Source organism: Trachypithecus francoisi, unplaced genomic scaffold (assembly GCF_009764315.1).
Source record: "Trachypithecus francoisi isolate TF-2019V2 unplaced genomic scaffold, Tfra_2.0 Lachesis_group12, whole genome shotgun sequence".
Taxonomy (NCBI): domain Eukaryota; kingdom Metazoa; phylum Chordata; class Mammalia; order Primates; family Cercopithecidae; genus Trachypithecus; species Trachypithecus francoisi.
In genome coordinates this window covers 40,333,750-40,352,090 of record NW_022681457.1, presented here as the reverse complement: position 1 = coordinate 40,352,090, position 18,341 = coordinate 40,333,750, and the positions used below count along the sequence as shown (strand labels likewise).

The 18,341-nt window shown below is 40.0% G+C and overlaps 1 protein-coding gene across 1 annotated transcript in view; it reads right to left on the bottom strand.

Moving 5' to 3' along the window:
• Positions 1 to 5,801, bottom strand: part of PTGFR (prostaglandin F receptor) — a 48,220-nt gene extending 42,419 nt beyond the window's left edge. Inside the window, exons 1-2 of the mRNA XM_033225389.1 lie at positions 5,581 to 5,801; positions 3,302 to 4,171 (exon numbers count right to left, since the gene is read on the bottom strand). Of these exons, the coding sequence (XP_033081280.1) occupies positions 3,302 to 4,099 (798 nt within the window). The 5' untranslated portion in view covers positions 4,100 to 4,171; positions 5,581 to 5,801. The remainder of the gene's footprint in view (positions 1 to 3,301; positions 4,172 to 5,580) is intronic.
• Between the last annotated feature and the right edge of the window lie 12,540 nt (positions 5,802 to 18,341).

Sequence of the window (18,341 nt, the reverse complement as noted above, 5' to 3'; positions counted from 1 at the left end):
TTTTTCTGTAGACCCAAAACTACTCAAAAAAGTAAAATAGAGTCTATTAACATGAGAGAGAATTCAAACATTGTGATCATTTTACCTTTGTATTAAAACTCAACAAATTCATAAAGTATCACCTTTGACATCAACTTAAATATAAATTTCAATTTATAAATTTCAATCATTTTAGAAATTATGCCACTATTGATAAGTTTTGATTCAGTAGCTCCTGTCAAGCATAAACACCATCATCTCCACCTTACTCCTTTCCTCCTTTTAGTGTATGTACCTCTACCTTTGTTCCAGCTTGAGACTTGAAAATGGCTGTGAACACTGATCAAAGAGTGTGTGCAGATTTTCATTCAAACACAAATCCAACAATTCACACTTAATCAGAGAGAAAAGGCACATGGTATGAAATAGGGCATTGACCTGGAAGCTGTCACTATTACAGTGCATCTGTGGGAATCCAGAAGCTTGGTTTCAGAGGGATTTCTAAGAATCAGAAGCTCATAAAATACAAGGTGGACAGGAAAATGATGGCTCTGTAATTAATATCTATTAAAATCCTCCTAGATGTGTGAGAGAGAAAAAGAGAAAATTTTCAACTGAAGTATTAGTACTGGATGTTATTTTGAGATTCTCAAGCCTGTATTTTTATAAGGTTATTTATACCTGTCTGAGGACCTTAACTTAATCCCCAAGGCACTTGTGTCCAGAACACCAAAGTTCTGATGAAATCTTTTACTCAGAAATTTTCATGAAGACTCAGATCTCCACCAAAGAAGCCAGGAAGCCAAGAATGCTTAAAATAACTCAAAATATCAGCCCATTAGGTAATACCTGTGGTGTATCTACTATCCATCTAACACAGAAATAATTTTCATGCCAAAAGTATTTATACGTTGTGACATAGATATATCAATAATTCATAGTTAAAGAGAAAGTGGACCTCAGAAAATGTTCTGTAAAAATGAAACTTTATTTCCACTAGGAAATATGTTCAAAATATGAATTACATTGTAATATTTATTCCAAACCAAACCAAAAATCCAGGAATGGAGAAATTAGAGGAAAACATACATTCAAAACATCCATGCCAAGAGTCTGAAATGTTGCTTCCTTCCATAATCTTGCAGGAGTAAGTCTATGACTCCTATTCCTCAAAGTTGAAATCCAGTAACTAAATAGAATTTTTAAGTTGCCTCAGAATAAACAAAAAATAAAATACAAGTGATTATCTCAGTTGTCCAGATTATGTCTCTCATTTATTAATGCTTTACTATTTCACCGGTCTGATGTATTCTCCAGAGACACAACCTTCATTGTAAAAGTTTATTTAAACATTTTTAGCCACTTCTTTTCTCACCTTCTTTGTATTTCTTTCACCACCCCCAAATTCATTTCAACCCATTCAGACTCATTGTTTAGTTTTAAGTTACTTTACTTCAAAGCTTAACTACAGAAAACTAAAAAAGCATTATACTCAGGAAATTTCTTTAGTCAAGTGACATACATTAACCTCCTCAAAAATAAACAATGAAGTGGTTCCAGTGTTCTTAGAAATGGTTTCTGTTATTCAATTCACACAACTATACTCTAATCACAGATCAGATTCTTACTAGGTTCACCCAAGTAATTGTCAATTGACAATAAGCAGGTCTCCAAAGGTTGACTTGCCATTGATAGACCCACTCTCCCATTGGGTGAGCTCTTATGACCTGGCCAACTCAGGAACAACACAAAAAATACTTAAATGACTTAACAATTCAAGAAGCCAAATTCAGGTTGTGAGGCAGTAATATGAATAGAAATTTTTAAAATATTAGAAAAGAAGAACTCCCTTTGTAAAATAAACTCTACTCTGTCATAGAATCTGTCTGCAGTAGCAGCTATCACAAACTTTTATGTGTATCAAAATCATCTGGATCATTAATTAAAATTGCACTAGTGGGCTGGGCACGGTGGCTCACGGCTGTAATCCCAGCACTTTGGGAGGCTGAGGCAGGTGGATCACGAGGTCAGGCATTTGAGACTAGCCTGACCAACATGGTGAAACCCCATCTCTACTAAAAATACAAAAATTAGCCGGGTGTGGTGGTACATGCCTGTAATCCCAGCTACTCAGGAGGTTGAGGCAGGAGAATTGCTTGAACCTGGGAGGCGGACATTGCAGTGAGCCAAAATCACATCACTGCACTCCAGTCTGGGTGACACAGCAAGACTCTGTCTCAAAAAAGAAAAAAAAAAAAATGCACTAGCAACAATTCTTGGGAAATCAGCCTGTTTGGAGACTTGGAAAACTGCATTAGTAACAAGCACCTTCATTCTACCGGGTAAGATACAACCACTACCTTTGTCTTACCTCTAACTTTGCCTCACTTCCACCCCACCTGTATTGCCCTTCCACTTCCCCACTGTTACAGACGAGGGAAAAAAGAAAATCTTTGCCTCACTTGCTCGCTACAGAGGGTTTTGTTTTTGTTTTCTTTCATGGCATGTTGTCACTTCTTACATTATAAAGCAAAATGTTAGAAAGAGTTAAGGTCTTACTTATCTATGATAAATATGATTTTTGTCTTCTATCTGGAAAATGATATGATTTATGTTTGTTTCTAATAGCTTCACTTTAGCTTTCATTTGCAAATTAAACTATCAAGCTATCACATATAGATGCTGGTTAAATTAAAATGTTAAATGAATGAAACAATAAGGGAGGAATCTCTGGCCTTCCTGCCAAACGTACCACTCCCTGGACTAATGGCATTATTCCTGAGTTAGTGAACTACTGATTTCTTCACTTGAACTATCCATGCAGTACACCTGAACTATCCAGCTATCTCAATTCAGCACCACCCTTTGCAGTTCTGGTCATACATGCTTAGGAGAACCCAGTAGCTAATATACTCTGTTTACAAGTTAAAAGTCCATGTGACTTTCTATCAAGACTTACTGCAATCTGTTCAAATGTTGTTTTATAGTTAGTCATTTTGTTCACATTTTAGAAATAATCATATTCAGTATATTAAAAATATGTAACTTCTGTTAGAACTACACTGCTTTGAAGCAGCTAACACTATGGTTAGAATTGTTTAGCAACACATTTCTTTCACTTCAGGGCTTGTGGGAAAATAACCATATGTGTCATATCCCATGTAATTCTAAGCCAGAGCTGAGTGCTGAAATAAATTTTGAGTAGGGGTCATTCTCAACATTTAAAAGACCAAACTTCCAGACTAACAACTTTGAAAAAGATAACCTTGAATTGAATATGGATTAACCCAAGAAAGCAGAAGTCAAAATTTCAGGCTCTTACCAGAAATGGACTCCAACAAATACAGGAGACACACATTATCGCCAGGAGCTGTATCACCATTTCCAAATGATGAGATCTGCCTTGTCTGTGCTGCTGACTTTTAAATTTAACTCTTAAAAGTGTAATTCCTGTGATTGCATTGCACAACAATGAAACACCAAGGGCTAAGAGCCCCAGAAAAGAAAACAGTAGAAGATAAAATCTATCTTCCCAGTCTTTGATGTCTTCTGTGTTGTAGAAACACCAGGTCCTCGACGCCTGAATTTTATAGTCTCGATGTCCAAGGATGGGCAGCAAAGCTATAAAAACAGCAAACAAGCACACACCACTTAACATCATTTTCACATGTTTGGATGTAATTTTCGTAGAATGAAATATTGGTTTTGTGACTCCAATATACCGCTCAATGGCCATCACACTGCCTAGAAGAAGTGGGCACAGACCAGAAAACACCATGCAGATACCAAAAATACTGCAAAGGACATTTGATTGGTCAAAGCGGATCCAGTCTTTATCAGAAGCATATACAAATACTGCTATGGCTCCATTGATGAGATGGCCAAAGAAGTCCGTGATTACCAGGCCACTAGCCAAAAGCAGAAACGATGCCTTGGACTTCTGTCTAAATCTCTGATATGCCTTCATGAGAATGGCAATGGCAAGGCTGTTTGACAAGATTCCCACTGTCATGAAGATTACTGAAAAAAATACGGAAAGCCGATTTTCCGTCTGGCAGGTTGTGTTTGAAAGAAGCCCAGCTGCAGAAGACACTGGCTGTTTGGAATTGTTCATGGACATTGTTGTGGAGATAAAAGTCAACCACTCAAGTCATCTCCCTCTCAAAACTGTGCAAGCTTGCAGTCCAGACATCTGTAGGTTAAAGAGAGAGGAATTATGAACAACGCATTACTGCTCATCTGACGTTTATGACTGACGTGCCCCAGCACCCCGTGGTGGGATAGGTTTTATCTGGCCTGTCACAAGCAAGGTTGCATCATACTGAAAGCAGCTCATAGCTGCCTGCAGTTCCACATTTCATTTTCAAGGTGAAGAAACTGTCGAAATTGAGACCCCTTGGTTAACTTCTGTGGCCCCTCTGCAAATGAGCACCTCCTCCTGTATGCGCCCCTGACACATCACTGACACCTTAAAATTTTCAGGTTTTACAAAATTGCTACCAAGATTAGATTTAAATCCAATAAGGTTTTTAAAATCATAAGTCTATTTAAAAAAAAAAAAAAAAAGCCTTTGTCCCCAAACTGCAGATTATTCCTCAATTGAACGACCTCCTTGTCAGGCAGACATAACAATCTCCAAACTTCGGAAGGAGACTAGCAAGTTCATTGATATTAAATGTAGATTTTCTGAATATGTTTCTAAGCCTAAATCAAATAACAGCAAACCACACACACGTTGAACCCAGGAAAAGCAGAGTGGTGAGTCTCTAGGAAGGTTTTCTGGTCTAGCTGCCCCTGTGCAGAAATTCTGATTCGCCATAGGGAAGGGGGCGGGCCACGCTCACTGTGCACCTCCGCCAAGATACCATCCAATTACGGCTTCAAAGTAGCAACATCCAAGGCGAAGTATTTATTTGTCGCTCTTTCCCCTAGGGGGCTGAAGCCTGAGTCACAGACACTGGATATACATGGCCACAGCCACTCTGCTCCGAGCTAATTCGATTGGCGTTTCCCGAGCAGCTAGCTTTCCCGGAGGCTGGGAATTCCGGAGCCAGCCTTTCCTGCGCCCAGCCGGAGTGGGACTGCCTAGGCTGACCCCAGGACGGTCACCTCCTCCAGGTCTTACTCACAGTTCGACTTTCGCCCGTTACTACCCCCGCCGCCCTTTGGCCTGGTCTCACAACATCCTCTCCAAACTAACAAACTCGCTGAAACTTTCTGCCATTGCTCAAACGCCAAAGGGCTGTTTTCTCCTTCATCCTGGCACGGGGCGTGAGGAGGTCCCCGGGTGAGAAACTCGAAGTGCCGCCCGCAGGGAACCCTGCAGCGAGCGGCAAGAAGCGGGATCTCTGCCGATTTCCCTCTTCTGAGACCCTTTCTACCAGGTCCCCACCCGAGCAGCTCAGAATGGGGACGGGTTAGCCCGAGTACCCTTCTTTCTCTACGCGTCTCCCTAGCTTGGGGAATCTGGTCCAAACTCAGTGTCAGGCGCAGCCGGCAGAAGCTGGCGGCCGGGTGTCCCAGGGGGTGAGTTGGTTAAACCTGGGACTGGATATCATACGGAGGCCCATGCGTTGCGATCAGCCTCTGGAGAGGTGGTACCTTGTCATCCCAGGCCGCCAGCCGGGCTCTCTGCGGAGAAGACTGAGCCGCTCGGTGAGCCATGGCGCCCTGGGCCGCCGCCACCTCGTTCCACCGAGCCCAGTGCGGGGATCCTGCTCGGGCGCCAGCTGTGGTCCTGCCGCTCGTCCCCTGCGCGCACTCGTTCCCTTAGCGCGGAACCTGCCGGGCGCGCTCGGCTCCTGGGATCCCTCTGCACCTAGCTGCGCTGGCAGCCTGGGAAGGATGGGGCGCACGAGTGACCTCCGCCTCTTCGTCTTCTCTCTCGCCTCCGCCCCCTTTTCCATGGGCACAGAGCAGAAGTGGAAGAGAAGAGGGCAGCGTGCTTGGATGCATCAGAGCTGCTCTTAGCCGCTGGACCAGCTAAAGAAAGTTTTGTTTTAAACTCATTTTTATCCCCAAGCCATCTCTGAGGATGCAGGACAACAGTCTGGGGAGCCGAGGAAACCCTAAGATGGTGTGTTAGGCTGTCAGATGGTGGCTTGCAGACAATTCATTCCAAGTCCAGCTCGAAAAGCATAAAGAAACCAGGTAGAAAGAGGTTGTGTGTTTGAGGGAGAATTTTGTGGCAAATATCTCCAGGGAGTTAAAAACAGGTATTCAAGCCCAGTAAATGAAAACACTCGCAGCCTTAGGGTTCACTGTCACACAGAGGACTGGGACTGTTTCCAGCTTTCTAAGGAATGTGAAAAGGAAAAGGGGTGAGATGCCTTCTTGAACAACACCGGCAGATAAGGGATTAGTAACATTTCAGCGATCTTAGAAGTCCACTGGAGAGAGAATTTCTAGTGATATGTATACTCCAAGAGATGTACATCTAATAAATTTCGTGGAGATACATTTATGATGAAGTAATCTATTTTTTCATTAGGAATTATGATTTGAACCATTTTATTCTGTAATTGCTTTTATCTAATATTGCTTCGACACATACCCATTAGCTGTGTCTCATTTTTCTAGCTAAACACTTACGTGAATCTATTACTGACTTTTGCTCTTTTTATTGTAGTAAAATGTTGCCACTACCTATGTGAAAAATCAATACCACATGGAAATGAACTCTGTTTCTCCGTTCTAAAATCAAAACGAACCTCTAAATTCCTGGAAATTGGAAGGGATCAAAAAATGAAAAAGTGGGATAAAATAAATTAGCCATTAACTGTAGAAAAGAATGATTGCAGGTTTCCCCTGTGCTGGATACTGAAATTTTTAAAAATAATATGATCATAACTTGTAAACTAAACTGTTACTCAATTATGGTGAGGGAATTAAACATTTTGGTTAGATAACCTGGTTACTAGAGAAATATTATACATGAATGGACAGTATCCAAGGAACAATTATGTGATAAGCTATGCTGAAAATATAACACAGAGTACTGTTCTTTCCTTTTTTAAAATATGTGAGTGCATATATAGTTTTTTTCTTTTTTAAAAAACATGTAATTTTTGCACCTATTGACCTGTCCTCTAAGTTCCCTGCCCCTGCCCACCACCCGCTAACAGGCCCTGGTGCATGTTGTTCCCCTCCCTGTGTCCATGTGTTCTCATTGTTCAGCTCCCATTTATAAGTGAAAACATGAGGTGTTTGGTTTTCTGTTCCTGTGCTAGTTTGCTGAGGGTAGCTTCCCAGTTCATCCATGTCCCTGCAAAGGACATGATCTCATTCCTTTTTATGGCTGTATAGTATTCCATGGTGCATATGTACCACATTTCCTTTATCCAGTCTATCATTGATGGGCATTTGGGTTGGTTCTATGACTTTGCTATTGTAAACAGTGCTGCCGTAAACATACGTGTGCATGTGTTTTCATAGTAAAATGGTTTGTAATCCTTTGGGTATATACCCAGTAATGAGATTGCTGGATCAAATGTTATTTCTGGTTCTAGATCCTTGAGGAATCACCATACTGTCTTCCATAATGGTTGAACTAGTTTGCATTCCCACCAACAGTGTAAAAGCATTCCTATTTCTCCACAGCCTAGCCAGTATCTATTGTTTCTTGACTTTTTTTTTCTTTGAAGGCCATTAATATTTTATTTTACTTTTTATTTTTTTATTATTATGCTTTAAGTTCTGAGGTACATGTGCAGAACATGCAGGTTTGTTAGATAGGTGTACACGTGCCATGGTGGTCAACCCGTCATCTACATTAGGTATTTCTCCTAAATCCATCCATTCCCAAGCCCCCCACACCCCCACAGGCCCTGATGTGTGGTGTGCCACTCCCTGTGTCCATGTGTTCACATTGTTCAACTCCCACTTATGAGTGAGAACATGCGGTGTTTGGTTTTCTGTTCTTGTGTTAGTTTGCTGAGAATGATGGTTTCCAGCTTCATCCATGTCCCTGCAAATGACATGAACTCATCCTTTGTTATGGCTGCACAGTATTCCATGGTGTATATGTGCCACATCTTCTTTATCCAGTCCATTATTGATGGGCATCTGGGTTGGTTCCAAGTCTTTGCTATTGTGAACAGTGCTGCAATAAACATACTTGTGCATGTGTCTTTAGAGTAGAATGATTTATTATCCTTTGGGTATATACCCAGTAATGGGATTGCTGGGTCAAATGGTATTTCTGGGTCTAGATTCTTGAGAAATCACCACGCTGTCCTCCACAATGGTTGAACTAATTTACACTGCCACCAACAGCGTAAAAACGTTCCTATTTCTCCACATCCTCTCCAGCATCTCTTGTTTCCTGACGTTTTGATGATCGCCATTCTAACTGGCATGAGGTGGTATCTCATTGTGGTTTGATTTGCATTTCTCTAATGACCAGTGATAATGAGCTTTTTTTCATATGTTTGTTGGCTGCACAAATATCTTCTTCTGAGAAGTGTCGTTCATATCGTTCATCCACTTTTTCATGGGGTTGTTTTTTTCTTGTAAATTTGTTTAAGTTCTTTGTAGATTCTGGATATTAGCCCTTTGTCAGATGGATAGATTGCAAAAAAACTATCATCACTCTGATGATAATATCTTTTGCTGTGCAAAAGCTCTTTGGTTTAATTAGGTCCCATTTGTCAATTTTGGCTTTTGTTGTCATTGCTTTTGGTGTTTAGGTCATGAATTCTTTGCCCATGCCTATGTCCTGAATGGTATTCCCTAGGTTTTCTACTAGGGTTTTATGGTTTTAGCTTTTACATTTAAGTCTAATCCATCTTGAGTTAATTTTTGTATAAGGTGTAAGGAAGGGATCCAGCTTCAGTTTTCTGCATATGGCTAACCAGTTTTCCCAACACCATTTATCAAACAGGGAATCCTTTCCCCATTGCTTGTTTTTGTCAAGTTTGTCAAAGGTCAGATGGTTGTAGATGTGTGGAGTTATTTCTGAGGCCTCTGTTCTGTTCCATTGGTATATATATGTTTTTGATACCAATACCATGCTGTTTTGGTTCCTGTAGCCTTGTAGTATAGTTTGAAGTCAGGTAGTGCAATGCCTCCAGCTTTGCTCTTTTTGCTTAGGATTGTCTTGGCTATATGGGCTCTTCTTTGGTTCCATATGAAATTTAAAGTAGCTTTTTCTAATTATGTGAATAAAGTCAATGGTAGCTTGCTGTGGATAGCATTGAATCTATATATTACTTTGGCAGTATGACCATTTTCATGATATTGATTCTTCCTATCTATGAACATGGAATGTTTTCCATTTGTTTATATCCTCTTTTACTTCCTTGAGCAGTGGTTTGTAGTTTTCTTTGAAGAGGTCCTTCACATCCCTTGTAAGCTGTATTGCTAGGTATTTTATTGTCTTTGTAGCAATTGTGAATGGGAGTTCACTCATGATTTGGCTGTCTGTGTGTCTATTATTGGTGTAAAGGAATGCTTGTGAGTTTTGCACACTGATGTTGTATCCAGAGACTGCTGAAGTTGCTTATCAGCTTAAGGAGATTTTGGGCTGAGACAATGAGGTTTTCTAAATATACAATCATGTCATCTACAAATAGAGACAATATGACTTCCTCTCTTCCTATTTGAATAGCTTTAATTTTTTCTCTTACCTGATTGTCCTGGCCAGAACTTCCAATACTATGTTGAATAGGAGTCGGGAGAGAGGACATCCTTGTCTTGTGTTGGTTTTCAAAGGGAATGTTTCCAGCTTTTTCCCATTCAGTGTGAAATTGGCTGTGGATTTGTCATAAATATGTTCCATCAATACCTAGTTTATTGAGAGCTTTTAGCATGAAGGGGTGTTGAATTTTATTGAAGGCCTCTTCTGCAGCTATTGAGACAATCGTGTGGTTTTGTCATTGTTCTGTTTATGCGATGGATTACGTTTATTGATTTACATATGTTGTACCAGTCTTGCATCCCAAGGATGACGTCAACTTGATAATGGTGGATAAGCTTTTTGATGTGCTGCTGGATTCGGTTTGCCATTTTATTGAGGATTTTCACATTGATGTTTATCATGGATATTAGCCTGAAATTCCTTTTTTTGTTGTGTCTCTGCCAAGTTCTGGTATCAGGATGATGCTGGCCTCACAAAATGAGTTAGGGAGGAGTCCCTCTTTTTCTATTGTTTGGAATAGTTTCAGAAGGAATGGTACCAGCTCTTCTTTGTACCTCTGGTAGACTTCAGCTGTGAATCTGTCTGGTCTGGGCTTTTTTTGCTTGGTAGGCCATTAATTACTGCCTCAATTTCAGAACTCATTATTGGTCTATTCGGGGATTCGACTTCTTCATGGTCGAATCCCTGAATAGACCAATATTGGGAGGGTATATGTTTCCAGGAATTTATCCATTTATTCTAGATTTTCTATTTTATTTGCATAGAGATATCTATAGTATTCTCTGATGGCAGTTTGTATTTCTTTGGGGTCAGTGGTGATATCCCCTTTATCATTTTTTATTGTACCTATTTGATTCTTCTCTTTTTTCTTATTAGTCTGGCTAGCTCCTGGATCCTTTGATTTTTTGAAGGGTCTTTCGTATCTCTGTCTCCTTCAGTTCTGTTCTGATCTTAGTTATTTCTCATCTTTTCTAGCTTTTGAATTTTTTGCTCTTGCTTCTCTAGTTCTTTTAGTTGTGATGTTAGGGTGTCAATTTTAGATCTTTTCTTCTTTCTCCTGTGAGCATTTGGTGCTATAAATTTTCTTCTAAATATTGCTTTGGCTGTGTCCCACAGATTCTGGTACATTGTGTCTTTGTTCTCACTGGTTTCAAAGAACTTACTTATTTCTGCCTTCATTTCGTTATTTACCCAGTCATCATTCAGGAGCAGGTTGTTTAATTTCCGTGTAATTGTGTGGTTTTGAATGAGTTTCTTGATCCTGAATTCTAATTTGATTGCAGTGTGGTCTGAGAGACTGTTTGTTATGATTTCCTTTCTTTTGCATTTGCTGAGGAGTGTTTTACTTCCAATTATGTGGTCAATTTTAGAATAAGTGTGATGTGGTGCTGAGAAGAATGTATATTTTGTTGATTTGGGGTGGAGAGTTCTGTAGATGCCTATTAGGTCTGCTTGGTCCAATGCTGAGTTCAAGTCCTGAATATCCTTGTTAATTTTCTGTCTTATTGATCTATCTAATATTGACAGTGGGCTGTTAAAGTCTCCCACTATTATTGTTTGGGAGTCTAAGTCTCTTTGTAGGTTTCTAAGAACTCGCTTTATGAATCTGGGTACCTTTATTGGGTGCATATATATTTAGAATAGTTAGCTCCTCTTGTTGCATTGATCCCTTTACCATTATGTAATGCCCTTCTTTGTCTTTTTTTATCTTTGTTGGTTTAAAGTCTGTTTTATTAGAGACTAGGATTACAATCCCTGCTTTTTTTGCTTTCCATTTGCTTGATAAATATTCCTCCATCCCTTTATTTTCAGCCTTTGCATGTATTTGCATGTATGATGCATCTTCTGAATGCAGCACACCGATGGCTACTGACCCTTTATCCAATTTGGCAGTCTGTGTCTTTTAATGGGGGCATTTAGCTCGTTTACATTTAAGGTTAATATTGTTATGTGTGTATTTGATCCTGTCATTATGATGCTAGCTGGTTACTTTGCCCTTTAATTAATGCAGTTTCTTCATAGCATCAATGGTCTTCACAATTTGGTACGTTGTTGCAGCAGCTGGTACTGGTTGTTCCTTTCCATGTTTAGTGCTTCCTTCAGGAGCTCTTGTAAGGCAGGCCTGGTGGTGACAAATCTCTCAGCATTTCCTGTCTGTAAAGGATTTTATTTCTCCTTCACCTATGAAGATTTGTTTTGCTGGATATGAAATTGTGGGTTGAAAATTCTTTTCTTTAAGAATGTTAAATATTGGCCCCCACTCTCTTCTTGCTTGGAGGGTTTCTTCAGAGAGATCCACTGTTAGTCTGATGGGTTTCCCTTTGTGGGTAACCTAACCTTTCTCTCTGGCTGCCTTTCACATTTTTTCCTTCAAGTCAACCTTGGTGAATCTCACTATTATGTGTCTTGGGATGGCACTTCTCGAGGAGTATCTTTGTGATGTTCTCTGTATTTCCTGAATTTGAATGTTGGCCTGTTTTGCTAGGTTGGGGAAGTTCTCCTGGTTAACATCCAGAAGAGTGTTTTCCAATTTGGTTCCATTCTCCCCGTCACTTTTGGGTACACCAATCAAACGTAGGTTTGGTCTTTTCATGCAGTCCCATATTTCTTGGAGGCTTTGTTCATTTCTTTTCATTCTTTTTTTTTTTCTAATCTTGTCTTCATGCTTTATTTCATTAAGTTGATCTTCAATCTCTGATATGCTTTCTTCCACTTGATCGATTCAGCTATTGATACTTGTGTATTCTTCACAAAGTTCTCGTGCTGTGTTTTTCAGCTCCATCAGGTCATTTATGTTCTTCTCTAAACTGGTTATTCTAGTTAGCAATTTTTTCATTTGTCTAACATTTTTTCAATGTCCTTAGCTTCCCTGCATTGGGTTAGAACATGCTCCTTTAGCTCAGTGGAGTTTGTTATTACCCACCTTCTGAAGCCTACTTCTGTCAATTTGTCAAACTCATTCTTTGTCCAGTTTTGTTCCCTTGCTGGTGTGGAGTTGTATTCCTTTGGAGGAAAAGAGGCATTCTGGTTTTTGGAATGTTATGCCTTTTTGCACTGGTTTTTCCTCATCTTTATGGATTTATCTACCTTGGTCTTTGATGTTGGTTAGCTTCAGATGGAGTTCCTGTGTGGACATCCTTTTTGTTGATTTTGATTCTATTCCTTTCTGTTTGTTAGTTTTCCATCTAACAGTCAGGCTCCTCTTCTGCAGGTCTGCTGGGGTTTGCTAGAGGTCCACTCCACACGATGTTTGCCTGTATCACCAGCAGAGGCTGCAGAACAGCAAAGATTGCTGCCTGTTCCTTCTTCTGGAAGCTTCATCCCAGAGGGGCACCTGCCAGATGCCAACCAGAACTCTCCTGTATGAGGTGTCTGTCGACCCCTGCTAGGAGGTGCCTCCCAGTCAGGAGGCATGGTGGTCAGGGACCCACTTGAGGATGCAGTCTGTTCTTTAGCAGAGCTCAATTGCTGTGCTGGGGATGCACTGCTCCCTTCAGAGACAGCAGGCAGGAACATTTAAGTCTGCTGAAGCAGCCTCACAACCGCCCCTTCCCCCAGGTGCTCTGTCCCAGGGAGATAGGAGTTTGATCTATAGGCCCCTGACTGGGGCTGCTGCCTTTCTTTCAGAGATGCCCTGCCCAGAGAGGTGGAATCTACGGAGGCAGTCTGGCTACAGCAGCTTTGCCCAGCTGTGGTGGGTTCTGCACCTAGTTCAAACCTCCTGGCAGCTTTGTTCACACTGTGAGGGGAAAACTGTCTACTCAAGCCACAGTAATAGTGGACACTCCTCTCCCAACCAAGCTCAAGTGTACCAGGTTGATGTCAGACTGCTATGCTGGTACCAAGAATTTCAAGCCAGTGGATCTTAGCTTGCTGAGCTCCATGGGGGTGGGATCCGCTGAGCTAGACCACTTGGCTTCCTGTCTTCAGCCCCCTTTCCAGGGGAGTAAACAGTTCTGTCTCCCTAGCATTCCAGATGCCACAGAGGTATGAAAAGAATCTCCTGCAGCTAGCTAGGTGTCCACCCAAACAACTGCCCAGTTTTGTGTTTGAAACCCAGGACCCTGGTGGAGTAGGCACCAGAGGGAATCTCCTGCTCTGTGGGTTGCAAGGATCTTGAGAAAAGCATAGTTTCTGGGCTGGAGTACACTATTCCTCATGGCACAGTCCCTCACAGCTTCCCTTGGCTAGGGGAAGGGAGTTCCCCGACCCCTTGTGCTTCTCTGGTGAGACAAGGCCCCACCCTACTTTTGTTCACCCTCCATGGGCGGCACCCACTGCCTAACCAGTCCCAATGAGATGAGCTGGACACCTGAGTTGGAAATGCAGAAATCACTGGCCTTCTGCATTGATCTCACTGGGAGCTGAAGATCAGAGCTGTTTCTATTCGACCATCTTGCCATCCACCTTGTCTCTTGACATTTTAATAATCACCATTCTAACTGGCATGAGATGGTATCTCATTGTGGTTTTTATTTGCATTTCTCTAATGATCAGTTCTATTGAGCTTTTCTCATATGTTTTTGTTGGCTGTGTAAATGTCTTCTTTTTAGAAGCATCTGTTCATATCCTTTGTCCACTTTTTGATGGGGATGTTGTTTTTTCTTGTAAATGTGTTAAGTTCCTTGTAAATTCTGAATATTAGACCTTTGTCAGATAGGTAGGTTGCAAAAATTTTCTCCCATTCTCTAGGTTGCCTGTTCACTGATGACAGTTTCTTTTGCTGTACAGAAGCTCTTTAGTTTAATTAGATCTCATTTGTCAATTTTGGCTTTTGTTGTCATTACTTTTTGTGTTTTTGTCATAAAGTTATGTCCATGCCTATGTCCTGAATGGTATTACCTATGTTTTTTTCTAGAGTTTTTATTATTTTAGAGTTTACATTTAAGTCTTTAATCCATCTTGAGTTAATTTTTGTATAAGGTATAAGGAATGGGGTCCAGTTTCAGTTTTTTGCATATGGCTAACCAGTTTTCCCAGCACCATTTATTAAATAGGAAATCCTTTCCTTATTGCTTGTTTTTGTCAGGTTTGTTGAAGATCAGGTGGTTGTAGATGTGCGGTGTTATTTCTGAGACCTCTGTTCTGTGTCATTGGTCTATATGTCTGTTTTGATACCAATACCATGCTGTTTTGGTTACTGTAGCCTTGTAGTATAGTTTGAAATCAGATAGCATGATGCCTCTGGCTTTGTTCTTTTTGCTTAGGATTGTCTTGGCTATATGGGAGTCTTCTTTGATTTCATATAAAATTTGAAGTAGGTTTTTCCAATTCTGGTGAAGAATATCAATGGTAGTTTGATGTGAATAGCACTGAATCTATAAATTATTTTGGGCAGTATGACCATTTTCATGATATTGATTCTTCCTATCCATGAGCATGGAATGGTTTTCCATTTGTTTGTGCCCTCTCTTATTTCTTTGAGCAGTAGTTTGTAGTTCTCTTTGAAGAGGTCCTTCACATCCCTTGTTAGCTCTATTCCTAGGTATTTTATTCTTTTTGTAGTGATCATGAATGGGAGTTCATTCATGATTTGGCTCTCTGCTTTTCTATTGTTGGTGTAAAAAAAAAATGCTTGTGATTTTGCATATTGATTTTGTTTCCTGAGACTTTGCTGAAGTTTCTTGTCTGCTTAAGAAGCTTTTGGGCTGAGACAATGGCATTTTCTAAATATATAATCATGTCCTTAGCAAACAGGGACAATTTGACTTCCCTCTTCCTATATGAATACCATTTATTTCTTTCTCTTGCCTGATTGCTCTGGCCAGAACTTACAATACTATGTGGAATAGGAGTGATGAGAGAGGGCATCCTTGTCTTGTGCTGGTTTTCAAAGGGAATGCTTCTAGCTTTTGCCCATTCAATATGATATTGGCTGTGGGTTTGTCATAAACAGTTCTTATTATTTTGAGGTATGTTCCATCAATAACTAGTTAATTGAGAGTTTTTAACATGAAGGGATGTTGAATTTTATCAAAGGCCTTTTCTGCACCTATTGAGATAATCATGTGGTTTTTGTCTTTGGTTCTGTTTATATGATGGATTACGTTTATTGATTTGCATATGTTGAACCAGCCTTGCATCCCAGGGATGAGGCCAACTTGAACAAGGTGGATTAGTTTGTTGATGTGCTGCTGGATTCAGTGTGCCAGTATTTCACTGGGGATTTTTGTATCAATGTTTATTAGGGATATTGGCCTGAAGTTTTCTTTTTTTGTTGTGTCTCTGCCCAGTTTTAGTATCAGGATGATGCTGGCTTTACAAAATGAGTTAGGAAGAAGTCCCTCCTTTTCAATTATTTGGAATAGTTTCAGAAGGAATGGTAACAGCTCTTCTTTGTACCTCTGGTAGAATTCAGCTATGAATCCGTCTGGTCGCGGGCTTTTTTTGCTTGGTAGGCTCTCTTCCTATTTGAATACCCTTTATTTTATTTATTATACAGCCTCAATTTCAGAACTCATTATAGGTCTATTCAAGGATTTGACTTCTTCATGGGTTAGTCTTGGGAGGGTGTATGTATTCAAAAATTTATCTATTTATTCTAGACTTTCTATTTTATTTGCATAGAGGTGTTTATAGAATTCTCTGATGGTAGTTTGTATTTCTGTGGGGTCACTGGTGATATTCCCTTTATCATTTTTTACACTGTCTATTTGATTTTTCTCTTTTTTTTCTTTATTAGTCTAGCTAGTGGTCTATGTATTTTGTTAACTTTTTCAAAAAAAAGCAGCTCCAGGATTCATTGATTTTTTGGAGCTTTTTTCTGTCTCTATCTACTTCAATTCTGCTCTGATCTTAATTGTTTCTTGTCTTCTGCTAGCTTTTGAATTAGTTTGCTCTTGCCTCTCTAGCTTTTTTAGATTGTGATGTCTGGGTGTTGATTTGAGATCTTTCTAGCTTTCTAATGTGGGCATTTAGTGCTACAAATTTCCATCTTAACACTGCTTTGGCTGTGTCCCAGAAATTCTGGTAGGTTTTCTCTTTGTTTTAATTAGTTTCAAAGAACTTCTTGTTTTCTCCCTTAATTTCATTATTCACCCAGGAGTCATTCAGGAGCAGGTTGCTCCATTTCCATGTAATTGTGTGGTTTTGAGTGAATTTCTTAATCCTGAGTTCTAATTTGATTGCACTGTAGTCTGAGAGACTGTTTGTTATTATTTCAGTTCTTTTGCATTTGCTGAGGAGTGTTTTACTACCAATTATGTGGTTGATTTTAGAATAAGTGCCATGTGGCACTGAGAAGAATGTATATTCTGTTGATTTGGGGTGGACAGTTCTGTAGATGTCTATTAGGTCCACTTGGTTCAGAGCTGAGTTCAAGGTGGGATATTAAAGTCTCCTACTATTATTGCATCAGAGTCTAAGTCTTTGTAGGTCTCTAAGAACTTGTTTTATGAATCTGGGTGTTCCTGTATTGGGTGCATATGTATTTAGAATAGTTAGCTCCTCTTGTTGCATTGTTCCCTATACTTTTATATAATTTTTTTCTTGTCTTTTTTTATTTTGTTGGCTTAAAGTCTGTTTTTTCAGAAACTAGAATTGCAACCTCTGCTTTTTTGGCTTTCCATTTGCTTGACAAATTTTCCTCCATCCCTTTATTTTGAGCCTATGTCTCTATGAGCCTATGTCTTTGCACATGAGATGGGTCTCCTGAAAACAGCACACTGATGGGTCTTGACTTTTTATCCAATTTGCCTATCTGTGTCTTCTAATTGAGGCATTTAGCACATTTACATTTAAGGTTAGTATTATTATTGTGAATTTGATCCTGTCATCATGATGCTAGCTGGTTATTTTGCACACTAGGTGATGCAGTTTCTTCATAGTGTCATTGAGTTTTATGTTTTGGTGTGTTTTGCAGTGGTTGGCACCTGATTTTCCTTTCCATATTTAGTGCTTACTTTAGGAACTCTTGCAATGCAGACCTGGTAGTAATGAAATCCCTCAGCATTTGCTTTCCTGAAAAGGATTTTATTTCTCCTTCACTTATGAAGCTCAGTTTGGCTGAATGTGAAATTCTGGGCTGAAAATTCTTTTCTTTAAGAATGTTGAATATTGGCCCCCAAGCTCTTCTGGCTTGTAGAGTTTCTGCTGAGAGGTCTGCTGTTAGTCTGATGGGCTTCCCTTTGTAAGTGACCTGGCCTTTCTCTCTAGTTGCCCTTTAAATTTCTTCCTTCATTTCAACATTGGAGAATCTGAAGATTATGTGTCTTGGGATTGATGTGCTCATGGAGTAATCTTAGTGATATTCTCTGTATCTCCTGAATTTGCCTGTTGGCCTGTCTTGCTAGGTTGGGGGAGTTCTCCTGGATAATATCCTGATGTGTGTTTTCCAGCTTGTTTCCATTCTCCCCGTCTCCCTCAGGTATGCTAGTCAATTGTAGGTTTGGTCTTTATATATGATGTTCCATATTTTTTGAGGCTTTGTTCTTTCCTTTTCATTCTCTTTTGTCTAATATTGTCTGGATGCCTTATTTCAGCAAGGTGGTCTTCAGACTCTGGTATCCTTTCTTCTGCTTGTTCAATTTGGCTATTGATACTTGTGTATGCTTCACAAAGTTCTCATGCTGTGTTTTTCAGCTCCATCAGGTTATTTATGTTCCTGTCTAAACTGGTTATTCTAGTCAGCAGCTCCTCTAACCTTTCATCAAGGTTCTTAGCTTCTTTGCATTGGGATAGAGCATGCTCCGTTAGCTCAGCATAGTTTTTTTATTACCCGTCTTCT